The sequence below is a fragment of the Embiotoca jacksoni genome, unplaced genomic scaffold, assembly GCF_022577435.1.
Source record: "Embiotoca jacksoni isolate LCO1_2020_lvr unplaced genomic scaffold, fEmbJac1.0.p SCAF_4, whole genome shotgun sequence".
Taxonomy (NCBI): domain Eukaryota; kingdom Metazoa; phylum Chordata; class Actinopteri; family Embiotocidae; genus Embiotoca; species Embiotoca jacksoni.
The window spans coordinates 4,926,577-4,947,309 of record NW_027185392.1 but is presented as its reverse complement, the minus strand read 5'-3'; the positions used below and the strand labels follow the sequence as shown (position 1 = coordinate 4,947,309).

Here is a 20,733-nt window from a genome sequence, read left to right as displayed (position 1 = left end):
CAAAAACAGAAAATAACAGATTGAGAGAAGTTTTAATGGATTATCTTCTATGTTTTTCCCCACTGGCAGCATACATATGAATGCATCCTTAAAAGCTGAATATAAGAGATCAACACAGTTCAAAACTAACTTGGAAAAAGCACATGTTAGGGGGGGGATAAGGAAAAAGGAAAATTAAAACCTGGACTATAAAGGTGCTAACATTTGTACCACAATACTTTTTATAGGCATGATAAATAACAATAGCATCCTAGTTTTAAGTCTTAAAATGTGTACTTAAAAGTATGTGGCGGTAAAGGCCTTTTGCATTACAACAGCAAACTGTCCCAAGCATTTACTGTTTCAAATCCATCTTGATTTTTAACAATCTTTGGTTAAAAAAAATAAATAAAAAGGGCACTGCATGTCTTTGGCCCACTGAGCTGTAAATGAATCTTAACTGACAGTAAGGCCAACTGGTTTTGATGGCAATTCTTATTGATGGTAAAAATAATATTAACAAGAATAGTAATTAAGGTTATTTAAAAAAATCTGAGAATCAGAGAAAATAAGAACTACAATTCTCATTTGAGGCTAATTTGTTTTCACCCTGTCCGACTACCTGCAGCTCGTCAGGTATCCAGTTAACTTTGTAAAACTGATTCACAATGCAGAACCTGAATTTTTTTTTGGTGATTTTTCTATTTACCTTTTGGTGCATTTTAACTCCCCTGAGCTACTCCAGAGTGCTGCATCTAAACACTTTTTAAACACATCAATTTAACTAATTCGTGTCTGCAGGCTGACATTCGCAAACAACCAAACAGTAAAATCCCTGACATGTTGCAGCGACTACCATAGACAAAACACGGTTGCCATGGAGACAATTACAGAGGTGGGCTAGAGACAGAGTCAAATAGAGGAAGAGATTGGCAGCCTCATGGCTGTATGAAACTATATGGTAGCTCAGTGTGTGGATGAAAATAATTAGGTGACCACACCTCACCTGAACAAACTGGTCAGAATCACTAAACAACTTTGATACATCTAATCGATTTGACTTTCTGTGACTTGTGTAATTTCATGCACACATCTGTCAAAGGCGCACCGTACTGAGGAAATGATATCAAATGAGATGCAGTGTAATAACACAAGCTAAAAACAAAGACCATTTGTACACAAGAATCCCAAAAATATTAATTAATTGTAAATTAGACTTTAATCATAAAGTCTTGCTACGTCACAGCATTGAAAACTATGGTTAAAAGGGTTTACCTGCACCGCCCTACAGAGCACAGTGCTATGGGGTCTCCCACAACTGCAACCAGGGACTGAGCTCTGGTGATGGCCGTGTTGAGCAGCTTGTAGTTGGATAGGAAGCCGTAGTCGAGGTCTTCCGTCGAGTCCTCAATCAGCTGCTCTTTACGCTTGATGGCCGTCTGCTTGTGCTTGCAGGTGTGTCGTGTGCGCACCGTGCTGAGGAACAGCACCCGGAACTGTTTACCTGCAAACAATTGGTTTCATTATTATTATGACGTTTCTAATCACACTGGAGAGCACGTAAACTGGATAACATTTTGAATGAAGAAGCAAAGATCATCTGAGAAACTTTCTACCTAACCTTTCTGCTGAACTAATTTAGGATAAAAGTTAGTTCACAGTTGACACACGCCTACTGAAAATAAATCAACAAAATGACAACGCAACACTCGGACATATTCGATTTCTCCATTAGCTCTCATTACATTTGATTTCAGTGGAAACTATTTGACTGATGTTTTCTGACGCAGATGCCATCCTAAAATGTTGCTGCAAATAAAGCACAGAGAACATTTGCTAAAACTAACAAAAAAAAAAATGATTAAAAAAAATAGTGACAAATCAATCTTCTTATAATTTTTAGAGGCTGTTGACAGAATACACAAACAAGCACAGTCCATGCGTGTTAAATTCAAATTCGACGAACCAACTCGAGTTGCAGTTTTCAACATGTTTCATGAGGGAGTTAATGACCTGCAGAAAGCAGCTGGATGCAACACAAGTGGGAGCTGCATGGAACTGAAGCAGAGGGGAGACTGGGGAAAAAGAAACCCTTACTGTACGTCCTCACTCTACTCCGACTTGGTGATATGAAGTACAGCATGAACACTGATAAAGTGCAGTGGAGGACTGTAGGGATTCGTCTTTAGGGTCATGCATCTCTCATTTTAGCATCATTTTGATTGCAGTTAGACGCTATCATCTAACACACAGAAATGAAGGAGACAAGCTTCACGAAGAATTATTAATGAGGCACTTGGAGACTCAAGATTTTAGGTTTGTTTGTTTTATTTGTTTGTAACCTCTGCATTTTTTTTTTTACCGCCAGACCTTAGATGCCTTTTTCCAATTTTCTCATAATTTTGAAATGAACAGCTAATTACTACAGGCTTTGAATATGTGTAATACGTGTTCTGTCATTTGCATGTGCCGGATGCGTGATCTCAAAATGATAATATGGTGGTTCATTAATGTAACACTAGTTTTTTTTTTTTTTTTTTTTACTGTAGTTTTAGTCACGTAGATGTAATCACAAAGCGTGGGCATGTTGGTTTCTCACCTTGGACATTGAGCACTCTCTCCACGCTGACCTCATGCATCCTCTTCTTTCGGAGCTCAGCACGAATGCGGAACACCTGGTCGGCGTACGGTGACACCACCCCGATGCTCCCGTCATCCAGTTTACCCCAGGCCACCGGCCACTTCTTGCGCAACTCCTCCACCCGTTCCACAATCTCAAACACCTGAGCAGATGGACAGGGTTTGGAAACGTTAAATTATGGCCTTTTAAAAAGACCATTTCAATGAAACTGAAGACATTACCGTTACAAAGTAACAAACACTTTTCCTTTTTAGCTGCTTTAGTTTCAAGCAAGTTCAACATCTGGCTGAAAGGAAACAGAAGAACATTACAAAACAGAGATTTCTACAAATTGAATGGTAACATGAAGTATCTCATTCTTGCGGGATGCATTTGAATAATACCGTACACAGAAATAAACATGTAAAAAAACATGTATAAAATACTTCCCGGTTAAAATTATATTTACAACAGTCTTTGCCTTTCATAATTATCCATTATGATTAGTGATAAGGGAGTTTTTCCAGTTGAATTAAGCAACACTTGGCATATCACCTCTCCTTGCTCGGCATTTGAACATGTAGTGCATTTAGAAGTCTTCTGATTTATCTATTTTACTAGCACCAACCTTAGGATGTGTGAACTAACATTATCTTGCTGAAGTAATGACTGATCAGAAAAACATTTGCATAAAGAGGTTCTTTGATCCTCATAGTTGATCTCTGCCATCTTAACAGCAGTCAGGTTACCCTCCTTTACTGCAAGACGAAATAAAACATTTGGCTTGTCTGAAGTATCTTTAAACCTTTTTGGGAAAAACCCATGTGGCCTTCACACCAGGATCCCTGCACATATTCTGACCTGCAAAGAGCAGTGGGAAGTCATGGACTGAGGGATGCATTCAACCCAGGTTAAAAGGCAACAGTGGGGGATACAATATTTGAAGAACAAAGGAAGCTTTATGTTCTGTACAGCAGCGAGGCATCAAAGTCTATAAAAGGATACGGCTTAATGAAAGTGGACGTGCGGTAAAAGCAGAGACAAAGGCTGACCAGCGCTAAATAACCACACACTGATGAATGACCTGGAACTTCAAAAGCTCCGAATAAGGACCTTTAGATTGATTGACCTAAAGGTCTAATATCACAGCTGCAGTTCAATTTGAGATTGACAAGTTCCCATGGGAGCAAATTTTGAGTTTCATGCTAGTTTTAAAATTTGCCTGAATGTTAGTTAACAGTGGGAGACTTGTTATTTTGAATCCCGATGGTTTTGTTGTTTGTTTGTTTTTGGTCATACAAGCAGTTTTTTCTTTTCAGAGCTGAGGCATACTGCAGGAGGCTTTGAACTGTCATGACAATATTGTCTCCTACTTGAAGCTAAGCCCATCAAAGACACTTGTACACTTGCTCTTCAAGCAGGGTGCCACTACAATATGTAAATCTAGATCCAAGTTTAATGAAACCCTGTGTATTGAACCCTCTGAATATATTTTTTGATATCTGTTTGTTAGGCTGAATTTATGGTTGACACGACTGTTGTATGGTTGTTTTGATGCATTTTTTTTTTTTTTTAATTTTTACTTATTTATTTGTTTAATGTGTTTTTTTCTTCCTGGTCTTTCTTTGTCAATTGCATGGTTAATTATTTTTTATTTTATATTATTTTTAAGGGATTTGTTGGCTGTAAAAAAAAAAAATACCTTAATAAAATATTAAAGTATTAAAAAACGAAAACAAAGACACTTGTACAAGACAAACAAATGGACATGTTTGTTCTTTTTTGTGGGTTTTTTTCAATGCATTTGAATTCCCCAAGATTATGATGATGTTTTTAATGTGTTGACATGGCTGCTGTATCAAAGAGACAGGAAGTAATTCATTTGGCATTGCTGACAGTTTGGGAGCAAAATCCAGAGGCACCCATGTATTAATTGGTTGGAGCAAAGGGTCAGAGGCCACAGACAGTCAATAAACACGACCAAGTGAATCTACAGAGGAACCAATCCATCGCTAGAACTGTCAGTGACTCATGCATCACTAGTGTCAAATGAAAGATCTTAGTTGATCTAATAATTAGGTTTATGGATTTCATCTTTAATTACGATAAAATGACGGCGAGTGCTCCAAATGAATAATGATGAGGCCAGATCAAATCTGCTGATCACTTTTAATTAATCACTCTACTTGTGACTGCTTTAGACAGTCGACCAAACTTTGATCCAAATTATTAAAATGTTTTATGTAATGTAATATCTATATCAAAGTGGGGTTTAAAGCCCAACAATCATACATATGAAGTTAAAAAGCTCAAAGAAATGATTCCTTTCACACATATATTAATAAACTTTGCTAAAATCAAACCAACTTGTTGAGGCTAAATATGAATTTATTTACTCAAATGTGGTTATTTGTTTTCACAATAGTTTACCAGTTTCCACTGACTAAAATAGGATGACGTCGGTTCTGTCAGAAGCACGCGAGACACGTGACTGAAAAATAAGTGAAGCCATGAATGTAGATATGTTGTAGGCCATACCTCAGCATTGTTGTAGTAGGCAGTGCTATTCTTCTCCTGGACATCTTCTCCTCTGGCTGTGAAGAAGGTCAGAGGGTAGAAGTCCTTATGGGAGGGCTGCTTCCCACTTGCCATGAGCTTTCCATCATAAAACAATTCTGACGTGTAGCTTTAGGAAGACGTGAAGAAAAATAACAAACAAAAAGGGAAAAATTAATATGGAGTATCTTTGCGCAAGAGTGTGTGTTATTAAAATGCATTCCTGTAATACAACCTGTTGTGTTAGAGCATAGGAGAAAGTTTGATCTATTAACCAAACTATTGTGGGGACCAAATGATAGATCGGTCAACATATATTTGGCGTTTTAAGAAATAAAGTGTGGTGCCCAATACAACATTTTTATTTCAGAACTCATGGATACAATGTGTAAACTATCCAGTATTTGTGGTAACGTAACATAATTTTTTTTTTGGGGGGTGATACTTTATTTACTTTTATGTATGTAGGTACTTTTATTGTAAATAAAATACAAGCAACTGCGTCTGAATAGGCAGCAGGATTTACACTCAGTCCGGATAGTGCCGGAAACACCCTCTACCCCAACCTTCCCCGTGTCAGATAGCGGATGTTTGTGTTTACTATTGCCTGTAATTGTCCGACACCAACACCCAGCCAGGTATTGTAATTGTATTTGTACACTGCAACACTATCAATGTCTCCCTGGAGAGACTCTGCCTTCCACTGTCGCTATTAATGAATAACAACAACCCCCCACCAACTCCTTCTCCTCCACCTTTTTAGCATCTAATGCATATTGCTAAGTTTGACATTTTCCACTTACATTCCTTCTTGCGCATTTTATCTATTTTATCTAATTTCTTTTCTATATTTTTAATTGTTCCTTTATATCTGTTTTTATGTGAAACACTGCATGTAATTATTTTGTGGTGAAGCACTTTCAGCTGCATTTCTTGTATGAAAGGTGCTGTACAAATAAAGTTTATTATTACTATTATTATTATTATTATTATTATTATCTACCCCCAGAGCTTCCACACATGGCAGCGTTGAGGGCTCACACCTACTTGATGATAGCTTCGTGGGAGCGGTAGTTCTCGCACAGCAGGATGCGACAGGGGAACTCAGGGGGGTAATGCTCATACAGTCGGTCCAGAAGCGACACGTGCAGGTTACGCTCCCGTGCAAACTCGCTGTACACAAATGGACTGAGCTGCAGGGGGGCAGAGAATGGAGGAAGAGAAGACAAGCAAATTTAGTTCAAAGCGTGACACGGGTCAATTTGGTATATTGACTCTAGTCTGACAGCTGCGTCAAACCATATGATCCAATGTAAACCAAACAATGCTATGCAATGCTAATACGTGAAATCGCAGGTAGTGTTTGACTGTAATGATAAAAAAAAAAAAAAAGAATCATTTGGCACTTCGTGCAGCTTCAGCTGAAATGATGTTAGCTGCCGATCCAAAACCTAGACCTGGCACCGGCTTTCCCCTCATCTCATAAAACATATGGAATGACTGACTGACTTTGACTTGATTGACAATTAGCAAAGTAGTAGATTTGAAGTGTTTGCCAATTTGGCGTGGTTGCAAATTTCCTTTAATTGCCTGGACGACTATTTGTGTTCCGTTTATCTCTTCTCTAAAGGTACTTTCAAGTTGTGTCTCATCCCAGTGCATCTTGCATTCTCTTCCATGTGGTGCCTGTTAAACAAACAGCCCTGGGCTCTAGCTTGCTTCAAGCACAAAGCGGCGCCAAGTGCAACACGAGTGTCTTTGCTAGTTTCAGATCACACGGTTATCATTTTCTCATCATATCAGTTCTGAGACAATGATTTCCACTACAGGTTTGTGTCCGTTTTTAATTCGATGTCGCAGCCATCCGATATTGATTTTCTGCCTCGTTCTTTGTGCACAGAGATTTCTCCAGATTCTCTGAATCTTTTAATTATATTATGAACTGTATATGATGAAATCCCCAAATTCTTTGCAATTTTACGTTGGGGGACAATATTCTTACATTTCCCCACACGGTCTTTCACAGAGTAATGAACCTCTCCCCATCTTCACTGCTGAGAGACTGCCTCTCTGAAAAGCTCTTTTTATACCAGATAATATTACTGATCTGTTGCCAATTAACCTAATTAGTTGAGATGTTCCCTTTCATTGACAATTCAATTGCCCTTTACACCACTTAACGGAGACGTGTTGTAGTGGGAGCAAAAGGCACAGAGTAAGGAGACAAAGATATATAAAGAGAGACATTCTTCCTTGTCCTGCAGAGTGAATAAGCTGCTACACATTATATAGGGGAGACAGAGGAAAGCGTGAGACAGTGATTGAGAAAGAAACAGATGAACACACAGGTGAACATTATGCTTTAAGCCCGTAGTTCTTTGCGCCAAGAAACAGGAGAAAGAGATCAAGTAATTAAAGCAATTATTGCATGGCAGACTCTTTCCTCATCTTCATCCACTTCTTCGTGGTAATCCTGTGCGCTGTCTAAAAACTAGGAGACGAGGAGATGAGGTTTTAATTCCTTGTGTTGGCTTAGAAAGCTTGACTGACGCGAGTTTGTATTTGTGTTATCTGCGGTTGAAGTGGGCTCTAAAACTGCAGCTCCACAGTGTCTGCTCTTTTTTAGTTTAGAAGGTAAGAAAAGAGTCTAATAAACAGTAAAGTGAAAATGGAGTTATTACTTCTCCGTGATGTCACAGCTGCTGCCTGCTGCTATGATACGTCCCCCTTCTAACTATGTATTTTGAAATCTTTTATAAAGAGAACTCTTGAAACATCTGAGAGAAAGATCCCAACACTTATAATGTGCACTTGCATTATGTGGTGATTCACAAATAAGCACAGAAATATTGTTGTTGTTTTTTTCCACCAGCAAAACTTGCAGCTTCGACAAAGTTAAAGTTGAATTCTGTTAGTATTTTTGGTCAATGCCCTTGTTGCCTCTTTACTGACCTGCATGTGGTCTCCAGCCAGCACGATGCGGGTGGTCTTGCTAGCTAGAGCAAAAGGCATGATGGTTTCACACTCCATGGCCTGGGCTGCTTCATCCAGCAGGATATGACTGAACAACCCTGTCGAAACGGACAAAACACCATCATTACTCACGTACCAACATACGTAACATTACTTTGCATCGTAAATATAAAAGGAAATACATTATATGGTCAATGTACACAGTTGTGCTGCTTCAAAATTGCACACTTTTATTTCACACTCAATTGTGACCAGGCTCCACTCGCGTATTACTGAAAATGTCAGTCTTTGCCATGATTACAGTCTGGAAACCCTGTTTCTGTGAAGGTTTGCTCAGCCACGAGTGGGGGAGTCAATCGTTTACAGCTGGGTGGGGTCCGGCAAACAACATACATCATATGGAGTTCAAGGCCGACTGGTCACAGGCTGATACAATGTTGTAACATTTTAATCAGAGATCTTCCCCCTTTAGGATGCAATGAGTGGAAACAATCCCCAATGGAGCATGGCCGTACCCTGCCTACTCGCACAGAAACGTTGGATCTGGTAATACAAGGCTAACTTAACTATCCTGTGGATAACAGGAAAAGATACCATTTGAGCTTTTTTTTGACTGAACAATATTGCACAAATATGTCAAAGTGTTGGCCCAATTTAACTGTCACCGCTGAAGCAAAAACAAGAGCTGTATAAATGGAACCTGGGGAGAGAGGAAAAAAAAAATAAAAAAAATCAAACAGTAGCATTTGTTAAGTTAAAACACCCACGTTGAACATAAAACTTTCCATAGTCCATCTAAAGTTTTAAGATGGTAGAGGATGTGATACTTATGCTGAATAAAGGGTAAAATATTTGAAATGTGAGTTTATATGTAGTTCTTTAATCAATGATTCTACAAATTTAATATTGATTTTTAAACCAGTCGCTGCTTCTTCTTTTTTTTTTTTTTTCAAGTTTAACTATATGAGCTATTTATCATATTGATCCCACAATGCAACCATCTCATTATGTTGCTTCACATCTTTTCATTTATCTAAACAATGCATTCATAGCAGTAACAGTGCTTTCAACTTCTTTGAGGAAAAAGATGGGCGCATTTTATACTGAGGACTCAATAAAAGCCAAGTCACCTGCACCCCATACCATTCTTAAAAGACAGTATATTTTGTGTTCGTTGAGGGCTTTAAAAATGCTTTCCTTTCCCTCTTCTAAACAGTCCTGCAAACCAAAGACAAGGTTTTGTGGACATTTTGAAAAGGATTGAACAGTAGCCGAGCCCTGATTTAAAAAGCTCAAACGGTGCTCGGCAGTATGAGGGGAAGGGGAAGGGGATAAAACAGCATGGCAAATGAGTGCTGGAGCAGGGAGAGAGGTGCTGAATACCAACCAGCAAACAGCCTGTAAAGCTACACCATTTCCACAGGAAAGTATATACAGACATGAAATGTGACAAGATGGAAATAACAAAATAAACTCAGGGATTGTCAAAGAGTAAACAAACAACAAAAACATGGGTTGGCAAGAAAAGAGGTGGAGCAGTTTGATTTGAGGCAACGTTCACTCTTTGGTATCAGCCTTTGAACAAATGCCTGCAAAATGTATTTCACAAGCTTCCCCCCCCCCCCCCCCCCCCCCAACTCGAATGTCTCAAACCAATGTTCTCCGTGTGTGCACTTCACTAAAGCATAGGCTGGCACTGTCCCCCCGACAGCAGGCTTTATACAATTGTATACACTTAGTTAACAATGACCCATGTTTCTACATACATATTGGCAGAATATACAAGTGGGCATATTGGTTACAGCTGGTGAGGAGAAACATACACCTTCCGAATTGTAAAGTGATGTATCAAATAAAAGCTAATAAAAACGTCTAATAAACAGGCTATATATATAGAATACAACATTGTAAGAATCTTTGCCTTTTACATTATGTAATTACTTCTTATAATAGAATAATTGTCAGATAGTACGCTAATATTGATAGATGTTGCAGAGGTCATACTTATTGTCACACTTGTTCTTCTGTAATGATTTAATGGCGCTTTAGTGGAGAATTAGTGCCACTATGGTGCATTGTTCTGATTAGTGGTACCTGTCATTGTTAGTAAATCCTTTGTACATTTCAGTAAAAGGTTTTGAATATTTAAGTTGTTGTATTTAATGCCATGTCCCCTGAATTACAAACAGAATATTTTAATGAACTCAATTTATATGTTTTCATGTTAATTGCCAGTAATGACTCCTCTTCATATGATATACAGGCATTATTTCAAATGTTTTAAGGCTTACACTATAACAGGGACATAAAATGAAGAGAAACAGACAATTATATCAAATCAAAGTTATTTGCCTGACAAATAATTGTCAACTAAAACGTTACGATTGTGACATGCCTACGTGTAATATGGATTAAAAAAAAAAAGAGTTATCAAGATTTCTGTCAGTTGACAGCCAAGCTGCACAGTGATTCACTGTATTTGGAGAAGTGAAATTATGGATGAAAATGTAATTTCAACCAGTGCTGTTACATTTTGCTTTGAGATCTTTACTTTTACCCTGTTTTTCTTTATCACTGCATGGAATATCAATTGGTCAACAATGCAGCCAAAGACTTAATGTAGATGAGTTATCCCTTAATTAATGAAGCCAGGCTCTTTTGGTGACCTTTGCTATGAATTGTGGACAACAGGAGCCCTGCTGCATGCTCCCTTCTTGCTCTTTACTTCCATCCACACGAACAAATAACGGCCTAATAACGCTCACAAATGATGTACATGGGTCATTACTAATGAGAATGTTTCCCCGGGCAGCGAAGCGGTGATTAGTTGGGAGGCAAGAAGGGAGGAAAAAGATGGTCTTTATGAGCACCAAGTTGACAGAAAAGAACATAAATGAATATGGTGCTTAATGTTTCACCTGGGATACAGCTGCCTGCCTTGGGGAATCTCTCTCTAAACCAGAGGTCCAAATTTACATTTATGTAGCGGCTATTTGTCACTGGGCCAATTATGGTGTTTGAACATGGACAAAACAGTGATAAGAGAAAAAGAGGTGGGAGGAGGGACAATAAGCAGAGGTGAAAGAGCTCTGAAGCACAATGCTACAGAAGAGATTTGTGGGAGAGATGACTCGTTAATAATGAATGGCAGCTCCTTCCACTCGCACACCCGGTCTCTCAAATGCTTCCTTTTAGTCTCTCTCTACCCTTTTCACGCTGTAAAAATGATTTGGAAAGTCTGTAAGTGTGACAGCGTCTATGCATGTACATTTACCCCAATAGAACAAGCTTGGTAAAACTGGGTTTGAAAGCTTTGTCAAAATATAATCATGTCATTACCCTGCTCTGAGCAGAAACACAATTTCTAACAATATAACGTTTGTAACAGGAATACGCGCCCAAATATAAATATTTAGGATTTAATCTTGCACAGTGTATGATCTATGAAATCTAATTTTGTAATGTTCAGCTGGCAGATCAAAGGGGTCTGCTGGGAACAAGTTACAAATATGTAGAGATCTTGAGTATTTTAGTTACTAATGACTTTACGAAGCATGTGTTTCCCATGTAATAAATTCTACTTCCAGGTTATTGGGAAGTATAAAATATCACTTTATTGTGAGTAGAGTTGCACTTTGTCTTTTAAAGCATTCATAAGTGTTTGGCCATTCAGGGTGATAAAGGCTAGATTCTTGGATCAATAATACAAAACGATAAGACTGTAGAATTGTTGGCTTAAAGCATTTTTCTTTTTTTTCTTTCTGCATCACTGCAAAAAGTCCCGAATAACCTTTGATCTTATTGCAATTCAAGTTTTCTGGGAAAAAAAAAAAAAACTAGCCTCATACTCCTCCTCTTGGCTCTGTATTCTGGTTTGGGAAAATCTGGAGATTTAAGGTCAATCACAGCTGTTCTACAAATGCAGATTAGCGTGCATATCCCTTCCGATATCAGATAAGTCTGATTCAATGGTGGAAAATCCTGGAGAAAAAGTTGCTTACTAACTTTGGCAACAAACTGCCTACAGCGCAAATCCTCCTCCCGAAAAAGGGGGAATGAACTTTATAAAAAGGGGGTGTTCTTATCAAGCCGGTGAGTGTTGATTATATATTGGTTGTAATAGGCCAGTGAGCTCAGTCCCAAAACACCCATTTCTCATGCTGTCATGAGTGCCCTGAAGGAGAGGCACACCGAGAGGGCCAATAAAGAAACAGACAGCAATGGTAAAAACTTAATGGATTTTTTTTTTAAGGTCCACCGGCCCGCTGGGATTTGTCCCAGTAAGCCTGATGGTATGTTCTATTATCTTTTATTTTTGGCCTATACCCCAGCTTTAATGTGTCAGAACAGGAGGGTAAATAAGACGTTTTTTCTTCAGAGTAAACTACACAATTCTCCATCAGCTGCAGAGTATTAAGCCATTTTTGGGAGGCTCAATAACAATGCATGCTTAGTAATAATTCATTGTGTGCCTTGAACACAATTTAAGGAACATTACTCGCTACATGTAAACAAAAATGGTTAAAAGACATCTCATTAAAAATAACATTTAAAACATATATCCGAATTAAGCACAATTATCACCTTGAATCTCATTTGCAAGCAAAATTCTAAGATTTTCAGTTGCACTGAGAACAGCAATGAATTCAGGCAGAATACAATCTGTGAGAGTTCTGCAAATTAGGAAAAGTTGAGTGTGAATCAGACTTTGTTCTGTATTATTCTTATCATGATGAATTTCAAATATATTTTCATGTATAATTAAATGGTAAATGGTCTGTACTTGTATAGCGCTTTAACACCTTTTGGTCTCAAAGCGCTTTAACATAGTTTTCCCATTCACCCATTCACCCACTAATGAGACAGATCACCATGCAGGGTGCTGCCATCAGGAGCACATTCACACACCGATGGTGCACCATTGGGAGCAACTTAGGGTTCAGCGTCTTGCTCGGGGACGCTTGGGCATGTGGACGGGGGGAGCTGGGGATCGAGCCACCAACCTTCCGATTGGTGTTCAACCCACTCTACCGTCTGAGCCACAGCCCCCCAGAAATGTCAGTTCTAAATGCAGAAATATTTTTGCTACTGTGAAGATGACAGTATGAAATGGCTGTTTAATTTCAATGCTTAAAAAGGTCACCTTTGTCTCTAAAGTTTTGGGTAAAAAACATGAGGGTGGTTTCATTTTTTAGTATTACGTGTAATTTATGTTGCTACTCTGAATCTGAAAGTTTCTTGTTCTAAAAAAAATTTGATCATGTAAGCCTGTTTGGGCTGGGCAAATTATTCTTTAAACAATAATATAATTAATCAAAACATACATAGGGACACTCAACACATGAAACAGTTTCAACATGCCAAATCCTGTATTTAGGTCATTAAGAAAGAGGAAATTCAACAAACCAAATGTAAAATAGATAACAGCCTCACTATTCTGTTTTGGGGGAACCTGTGTTTTTGGGGTGGGAGATTTGTTATTGTTACTTAGTAGACTTTTTCACTACTAATTGCCTCGTTTCCAGGCAATTTTCATCACCATCAAACACCGAAAGAGCAGGATAGAAGGGACGTAGGGAGGAGGGCTAATGATGTAAAATACATTAGAAACAGGCAGATGGTGTTCCCAAGCAACAGACAAAGCCCCCTCCGCTGACACATTAGTGTCGGTTATTAGCCTGCACTGAAAAATTGGTTTATTTTCCGTGTCTTTTACACAACTTAAATGAGTTCCATCCTTCTACATGGTGGGCCCCTGCCATCACCGGTTGTCCGTCAGTGGGGATGACCAAAGAACACCAGACTAAACACACCGAGCCATGTTTGCATGTAGTTAAGAGCTTTGAAAAATGTGCATCAACATGTTTATATGTAGAAAAGAAGCACTTTTAGAAAACACAAACTTGTTTTCACTTTGATTAAGCTGTTCACATTTTTGTTTGTGTTGACTCAATTCTGTTGATCAGAGACTATATTTTTGTGGTTTTTGTATTGGTGTTTTTCAACCTTATTTACATTGCTAGCGGTCCCAAAAATGTTTTTTTTTTTTTAAACTCTGGGTTGGAACAACCTATCTGACAGAAACTTAATTTTAGTGTGTATTAGGCGTGTACAGTATGTCTGATAAAGCAGTGCCTGTCAACAGGATCTTTCACACTAATTCTTCAAATGTTAATAAAAAAAACAACAACATAAAAATGGTGTTTTACAGTTAAAACCAAACCAAATGAAAGCTGCTGAGGGGAATGGCTGCCTGCATCAACCATCACACGGCAGCCTTACTACACTTGAGATGACTCGGTACTTTTTCATGACTTACCAGGCTCCAAGTCAAGCTGGCAGAGGTACTGGGAGGTGCTGAGGGTGACCACCACCACGCGGTGCCTGAGGATGTCCTCCCTTGTGGGCATCTGAAAAGTGATGTGTGTGCTGGAGATCAGACAGTACTGCTGGACCACTGGGTGGACCGTCTTCACCCAGCGGTTCCTGAAGTATACCCTGGAGGAAGCGGGGGGAAAAAGCAGAACGATTAGGAGAAAGAGTTACAAATAGAGGAAGACAGGAGCAACTGGAGAAATTGTAAAGTCTAACAATTGTTTGCCTCTGAGGCATGTTGGCTCACAACCATAAAACACAGCAGTGTGTACAATTTGTTATTCACTTTTATATGTCTTTTGTCTCAGGTTAGAGAGGGCAACTTATGAATTAGTACTTCATAGTAAGAAAAAAAAGGCAGTGAAAAGAGCTCAGAAATCATTAAGGAATTGTAGAATTTTTCCAGGATAACAACAACAAAAAAGCATGGTTGCACATGACATTACGTCAGTAAACTGATCAACACAGACAGCCTGCAGGCAAGACCTTACATATGTCCTCTGTCGGATGTTGTTCTTTGGCAATTTCTTCCCACTAAATATTCATACAAGGTCTTTTGTCTTGAATAAGTCCACCCAAAGGAGGCGAGCAGACCAGAGAGACGTTTGCTACAGTGATAATGGCGCAATTTACACTGAAGCCTTTGGAAATCAGACTAACCACTCATGTGAAACCAGTCATTTGATTGCCCATATGTTACCAAACACTTGTGTGTGAAAACACTCACACACATACAAACAGCTGTCACATTAGGGTGAGGCTGGTCAAGGCAGACATAGCTTCCCTGTCCTTGGTTGACCTCTGGGGCTGCTGAAATGTGATTAGAAGTCACTAATGCAGGGAAAAGAAGTACCCCTGTCTTTCTGTGTTTGTTTGTTGCCTCAAGGTGTAGTTCTAAAAGCAGGGGGAGTTTCTTGAGCTCACATCCCCAAAGTCAGCTGTGGCAGGCTTTCCAATACTGGTAATCCAGTTGATGTATGTGTGAGAGTCACAGAGTTGCTCTCAATCGAAGACGGTGTATGCTGACAAGACAGGCCACACACACTGAACACAAAAGATCTAAATGTAATAAACATTAATGTTAAATACCAGGAATTAAAAAAGAAAGATATCACTTTCCCATCTGAAGTATGCGCTAACTACTGATCTGAGATATGTTGCATTGGCTAATGAATACACTGGAGTAATGTTGGGTGTCTTCAAAGGATCATAATTTATATTATGGAAACATGGTTCTTTGTGGGTGCCTCAGGCCCAGTTCAGACCAAAGATTTGGGATAGGACGAACTGTTTTAGAATGTTGCAAGGAAAAGTCGCAGCAGTGTGAAATCCTTCAGCAGCCAATCATCTCAGAGAGGTCTGCTGGTCTCATCAGTTACAAACTGTCCGCTGATTGAAATGGCAGAAGTTTTGGACAGAAGAAAGAGAGGATTCCCCCCCCCAATCAATGTATTTTAGGAATAATCGTGTATTGTATGACACAGGTTTACGGCATAGGTTTGCATAAACCTTCTGTTCTGTTGATGTGCCCATGGCCAGCTCCAAATTCTCAATAACATCACTAAGTACAGAGTTGTTGCCATGGAGCTGTTACACCTTGTTGTCTCGGTGCTTTAGTATAAACTGGCAGGTTTCAGAATGTTGCAGAAAGAGAATTGCAAGTAGGCACTAACATCCAATCATCTCTCAATCAATCTTTGGTCGAAACTCGACTTAATGACAGAACTGTAGCTACTTCATGAACCTTCCTCTCAAAATATGTATTCAATTCAGCCTAAACGAATACATACAAATTTAAAGAGACTTTAACATCATGTATGTAATGTATCCCTTCAGGCCCCTCTACATATTTTAACTGTACAATATACGAAAATTCACCAGGCATATAGCATGTGCGCTGATGAATGTCGCTTGGTTTCATATACCTGAGAGGTCTGGCATGAGGATTGCCTGCTTCAACATATGGATGAAGGTAGTCCTTAATGTAAAGGTCAGCCGCACTGTTGGAGTGGGTGCAGATCAGGACCCTGTAGAGAAAAAAGACAAACAATGTCAGGCATGAATACTCAATACTGCCAATAGATCCCCCTAAATCCTGCAAAATGAACCTTTGAGAGACAAAGCATTAAAGATACGGACTAAAGTCCCATCAATGCATGTTCTTGTGCTAGAGGCTTTGATTTGAATTTCATTTAGTATGTGAAACATTTAGGATACCATGGGTTCGCGTTGACTTTGATATCAAAATGTAAATAGAACATAATTCAATTTTTACACTCAACTAATTCTATAAAACCGAAAATCTGAGCAGTTAAGAAAGTAGGATTCATTCACTGTCAATACCACGCTGATTTACAGTACAAGTTGGTATAAACCTGCCGTTGGTGTGTTCCCGTTTTATAAATCTCAGCCACAACAGGAAATGACGACAACTGCCGAACAGGCAACCTACAAAAATGGCATGTTTGGATCGCACGCAATAAGGAATGCCCGCTCGGTTATTTTTGGCCATTTGCTGGGAATTAAGTCACTTTAATCCTCGGGCTCACCTCCCTTCTTGCAAATATTCCACCAAAACAAGTCCCACCTCCCAACACTACTTTGCAAGGGCAGTGTCACTGCATCCTGGGTTTAGTGCTGCACAAGACGATATACAAACAAGCCAGAGCGGGCCCCCCTCCCCGCGCCCCCCAATTTTTTTTTAATGCAATGCAAAAGAGCGTACAGCATTGAACACAGTAACATATATTGGGAACACTTGTCTATATATTGTCTTGTTCACTGTTTTAACTGCATGACAAGCTGGTAGTAAAGGTCCAGAGGGGTCACCCTTCTCTTGTCTTTTAACACATCTATAATTCATATTGGACATAGAATATTAGATGTATTCAATGTGAAATGAATATTACATTGCTTCACATTTTTCAAAGGATGATTTTTTTTTTTTTCTCCCTTTAACATTACATATACACACACCGCGCTCTCCCTTCCGTACGGGGGACACTGTCCGAGATATTCCATTCATTTTTCATAAAGACCAGGGAGCCTTGTGCTACATGGCTATGCTTTTAACTCAACAAACTGCAGAATTTCCTGTGGACATCTGTACAAAGGGAAGGAGCTCACTAATGATGAAAAATCTTGCCATGTTTTCAATGATGTAATATTGTACATATATATAACACTTTGTGGCCCACTGAAGTGACATAACTCGATTGATCACACCGACTTTCATTCCGGGTCAGGAAAAGCAATGTAAGCAATCTAACCATGTGCATCAACCACAAATGACACATATTCATCCAAACGACCGATCACACTTTTCCTGCGAGTTATGGCACACGCACACTACGAAGCACACCACAAACAGAGTCCTAATCACACACACACACACACACACACACACACACACACACCACAGCTTGACAAACCCAAGGCAGCCTCTACCCTGAAGCTAAAATTGAGACCACTGCACAACCCAGCACCTCTATCATGTCCTTTCATTGACCTCCCTTACCATTTGATGTGTTTATGACTGCTGCTAAAACACACTTGCTCATATCGACGTAATTTTTCACCCCTTAGCAACAACTATCATTACACAAGGAGTCCCAGTAGCCTAGTTCATCTATGTATGGGAAAAAAAAGGGTTTATTAAAAAGATTACAAAATGTAATTCAGCAGCACCATTTATCATAACCATTTTAAATAATCATTAAGCTGAATCAACATCTCCCTAAACAAGCTTTGACAAAAAAATGAATCAGTTGGACTGCACCATGTTTGTTTTTTTTAGCTTGGTGTACCTAATCAACTGGTATGTTGTATGAAATGACCACAGTCAGTGTGGGATTTGACAGGTCTGCTGATCAATACCAATCACTGAACATTTATTTCACAGGTATGAGGTGAGCCAGCACTTAATCTCACACCCATTGACATGTCAAGACAAATTGCTTTCCATCTGTAAACACCTTTCAAGGTTGCCAACAGAGGTAGAAGAAGAAGGAGAAGGAGAAGAAGGAGAAGGAGAAGAAGAAGAAGAAGAAGAAGAAGAAGAAGAAGAAGAAGAAGGAGAAGGAGAAGGAGAAGAAGTCATTGAACAACGCCTACAGAATTGAAATAAAACACACACAGACCTGCTCTGTTCCTGGCGAAGGATGTGCTTGACAGCCTGGGCCAGGGTGAAGGTCTTGCCGGTACCATAGGGACCAATGATGAGGATTGGGGGTAAGGACATTGTGATGGGTGTGGTGATGGCCAGGATGGCCTCCTTCTGCTTGGCATTTAGACGGGGATCCAGCTGCTCGTCCCACTGCCTGAGGGCGGAGGGAGGAAGGAGAAATGATCAGAGGAAGAGTCCAACATGAATTGAACTTTTAGTCTTAAAAAAGCCATTTTCAAGCATTTCAACAAAATACTACACTTTAAATAATGAATAGCTTTAAATATGAGAGACTTGTCTGTTGATCTAATTAACTTCAGTGGGACAGTGATAGGAGTGACAAACACAAGGTGTTTCACAGAATGACAGGAATGGTATGCACGCACATACTCAAAATGATGAGTGATGAAAGCAAAGACGGTATAAAAGTTGTGGTCGAAGGAAGTGTGGGAAAGAAAGCGGCTGAAACAACAGAAGTTCTGAACAAGAAGTGAAGGAGAAATCAAACTAGTCAATCTTTGAACAAACAGAAATGTATAAGTCTAGACAACATACACATCTCAGATTACAGACAAGCTGTGGCTGCCCGAAGCACCTCCTACTTTTGCGTTATATAGTTTACTCAATTTTAGGTTTGGCATTTACAGTATTAAATAGGTGAGACATGTTTACGTGCCTGCTGGTCATGTAAAGAATCTAAATATTGTAAGTTTCACATTTTTGTCTTATACGCAAAAATATCCATAGCAGAGAAGGTGCAACAGACATGGGTACCATCCCACCATGAATATAAAACGTGGCAGAAATGCAAGAGGAAAGAAAATCGTTTTCAGATGAGCAGTAAATATCATATACACAGGAAAGTGTATGTGTTTGTTTAAATAATAAAGATGACTAGGAAGGAGGGATTTATGTAAGAGTGAGTTATTGTGCATGTATCATGTGTGCATATCTGTTTGTCTCTAAGCATCACTGTCCTCATTACGAAGCCTGCATCTTCTGAAGCTGTGAATCCACCAACACCAATTGACTGATCTCCAACTGAGACATAGTTGGGGGCATGAGAGATTTCTTAGCATTTATGTGTGTGTGTGTGTGTGTGTGTGTGTGTGTGTGTGTGTGTGTGTGTGTGTGTGTGTGTGTGTGTGTGAGACAGAGATGGATGGCTGAGATCAAGGGATTCTGCTACAAGTTTTCAAAAGCCTTAAGTCTTTCATGCCAACAATACTTTCTCCTTAAACATCTTGTTTGGGTCTAATTAGAACATGTCAATCACTGGCACAACTCATTTATTACAGCAATGCAGCCACATCTGGCTTGTTAAGGTAATTTGTTCAAAGTCAAACAATGCTGCTGGTTTGGGCTACCAAATATAATAGTTTGATTGGTCAAAACAAGGCACAAGCGTATAATATTAATGGCCATCTAATGCTCATTTTGCCATCACTTCTTTTTGTGCAAATGTAAAAGTACGACTTTTTAATCACAGTACAAACGGCAATCAAACATTTGTATGGTTTGGAAGGGATTTTATTTACCTGTAATTCTTCCCTATTTGTATTGTGAGACTTTGAGGCTCGCTGAAATTCATAGACTGTCTGTACCAACATGATATTAGCAAACTGCACCGTTTCCCTCTAAACATCATCATCCCAACTAGTGGGGTGAAAGATGTGGAGAGGACTACATAATACTGGTATTTAACTGCTATCTTTCCTCACTTAAATTATTATAAAGATATTAATGTTGAATAACGTTAATGGTGCAACTATTTACCTCAAAACCGAGATGTGTTGCTTTAAACCAGAGGTCTTCAACAGGGGGTCCGTGACCCCTAGGGGGTCCGCGGAGGTACTGCAGGGGGTCCGTGAAATTTGTGGTTGATTAGAAAATTGTAAAAAAAAAATAATATATATTTTTTTTTTCACAAATTTAAATGTCTTTAAATACACATTAACATGAATCCGACATATTGTAGTGAATGGATAAATGGAGGCAGAAGATGTTATCTTTCAGTCAGAAATGCACACATTCAGCGACACACAGGAGCTCTCTAAAGCTGGGC

The 20,733-nt window shown here is 39.2% G+C and overlaps 1 protein-coding gene across 4 annotated transcripts in view; it reads right to left on the bottom strand.

Moving 5' to 3' along the window:
* Positions 1–20,733, bottom strand: part of helz (helicase with zinc finger) — a 57,000-nt gene that overhangs the window by 15,380 nt on the left and 20,887 nt on the right. For 2 of the 4 annotated variants that reach the window (XM_069168441.1, XM_069168442.1), the window contains exons 16-24: positions 20,445–20,522; positions 18,643–18,822; positions 16,429–16,530; positions 14,448–14,626; positions 8,108–8,226; positions 6,203–6,348; positions 5,138–5,285; positions 2,579–2,762; positions 1,255–1,483 (exon numbers count right to left, since the gene is read on the bottom strand). In XM_069168441.1, coding sequence (XP_069024542.1) covers positions 1,255–1,483; positions 2,579–2,762; positions 5,138–5,285; positions 6,203–6,348; positions 8,108–8,226; positions 14,448–14,626; positions 16,429–16,530; positions 18,643–18,822; positions 20,445–20,522 — 1,365 coding nt within the window. The remainder of the gene's footprint in view (positions 1–1,254; positions 1,484–2,578; positions 2,763–5,137; positions 5,286–6,202; positions 6,349–8,107; positions 8,227–14,447; positions 14,627–16,428; positions 16,531–18,642; positions 18,823–20,444; positions 20,523–20,733) is intronic. The other 2 variants (XM_069168445.1, XM_069168444.1) reach the window with 1 other exon arrangement.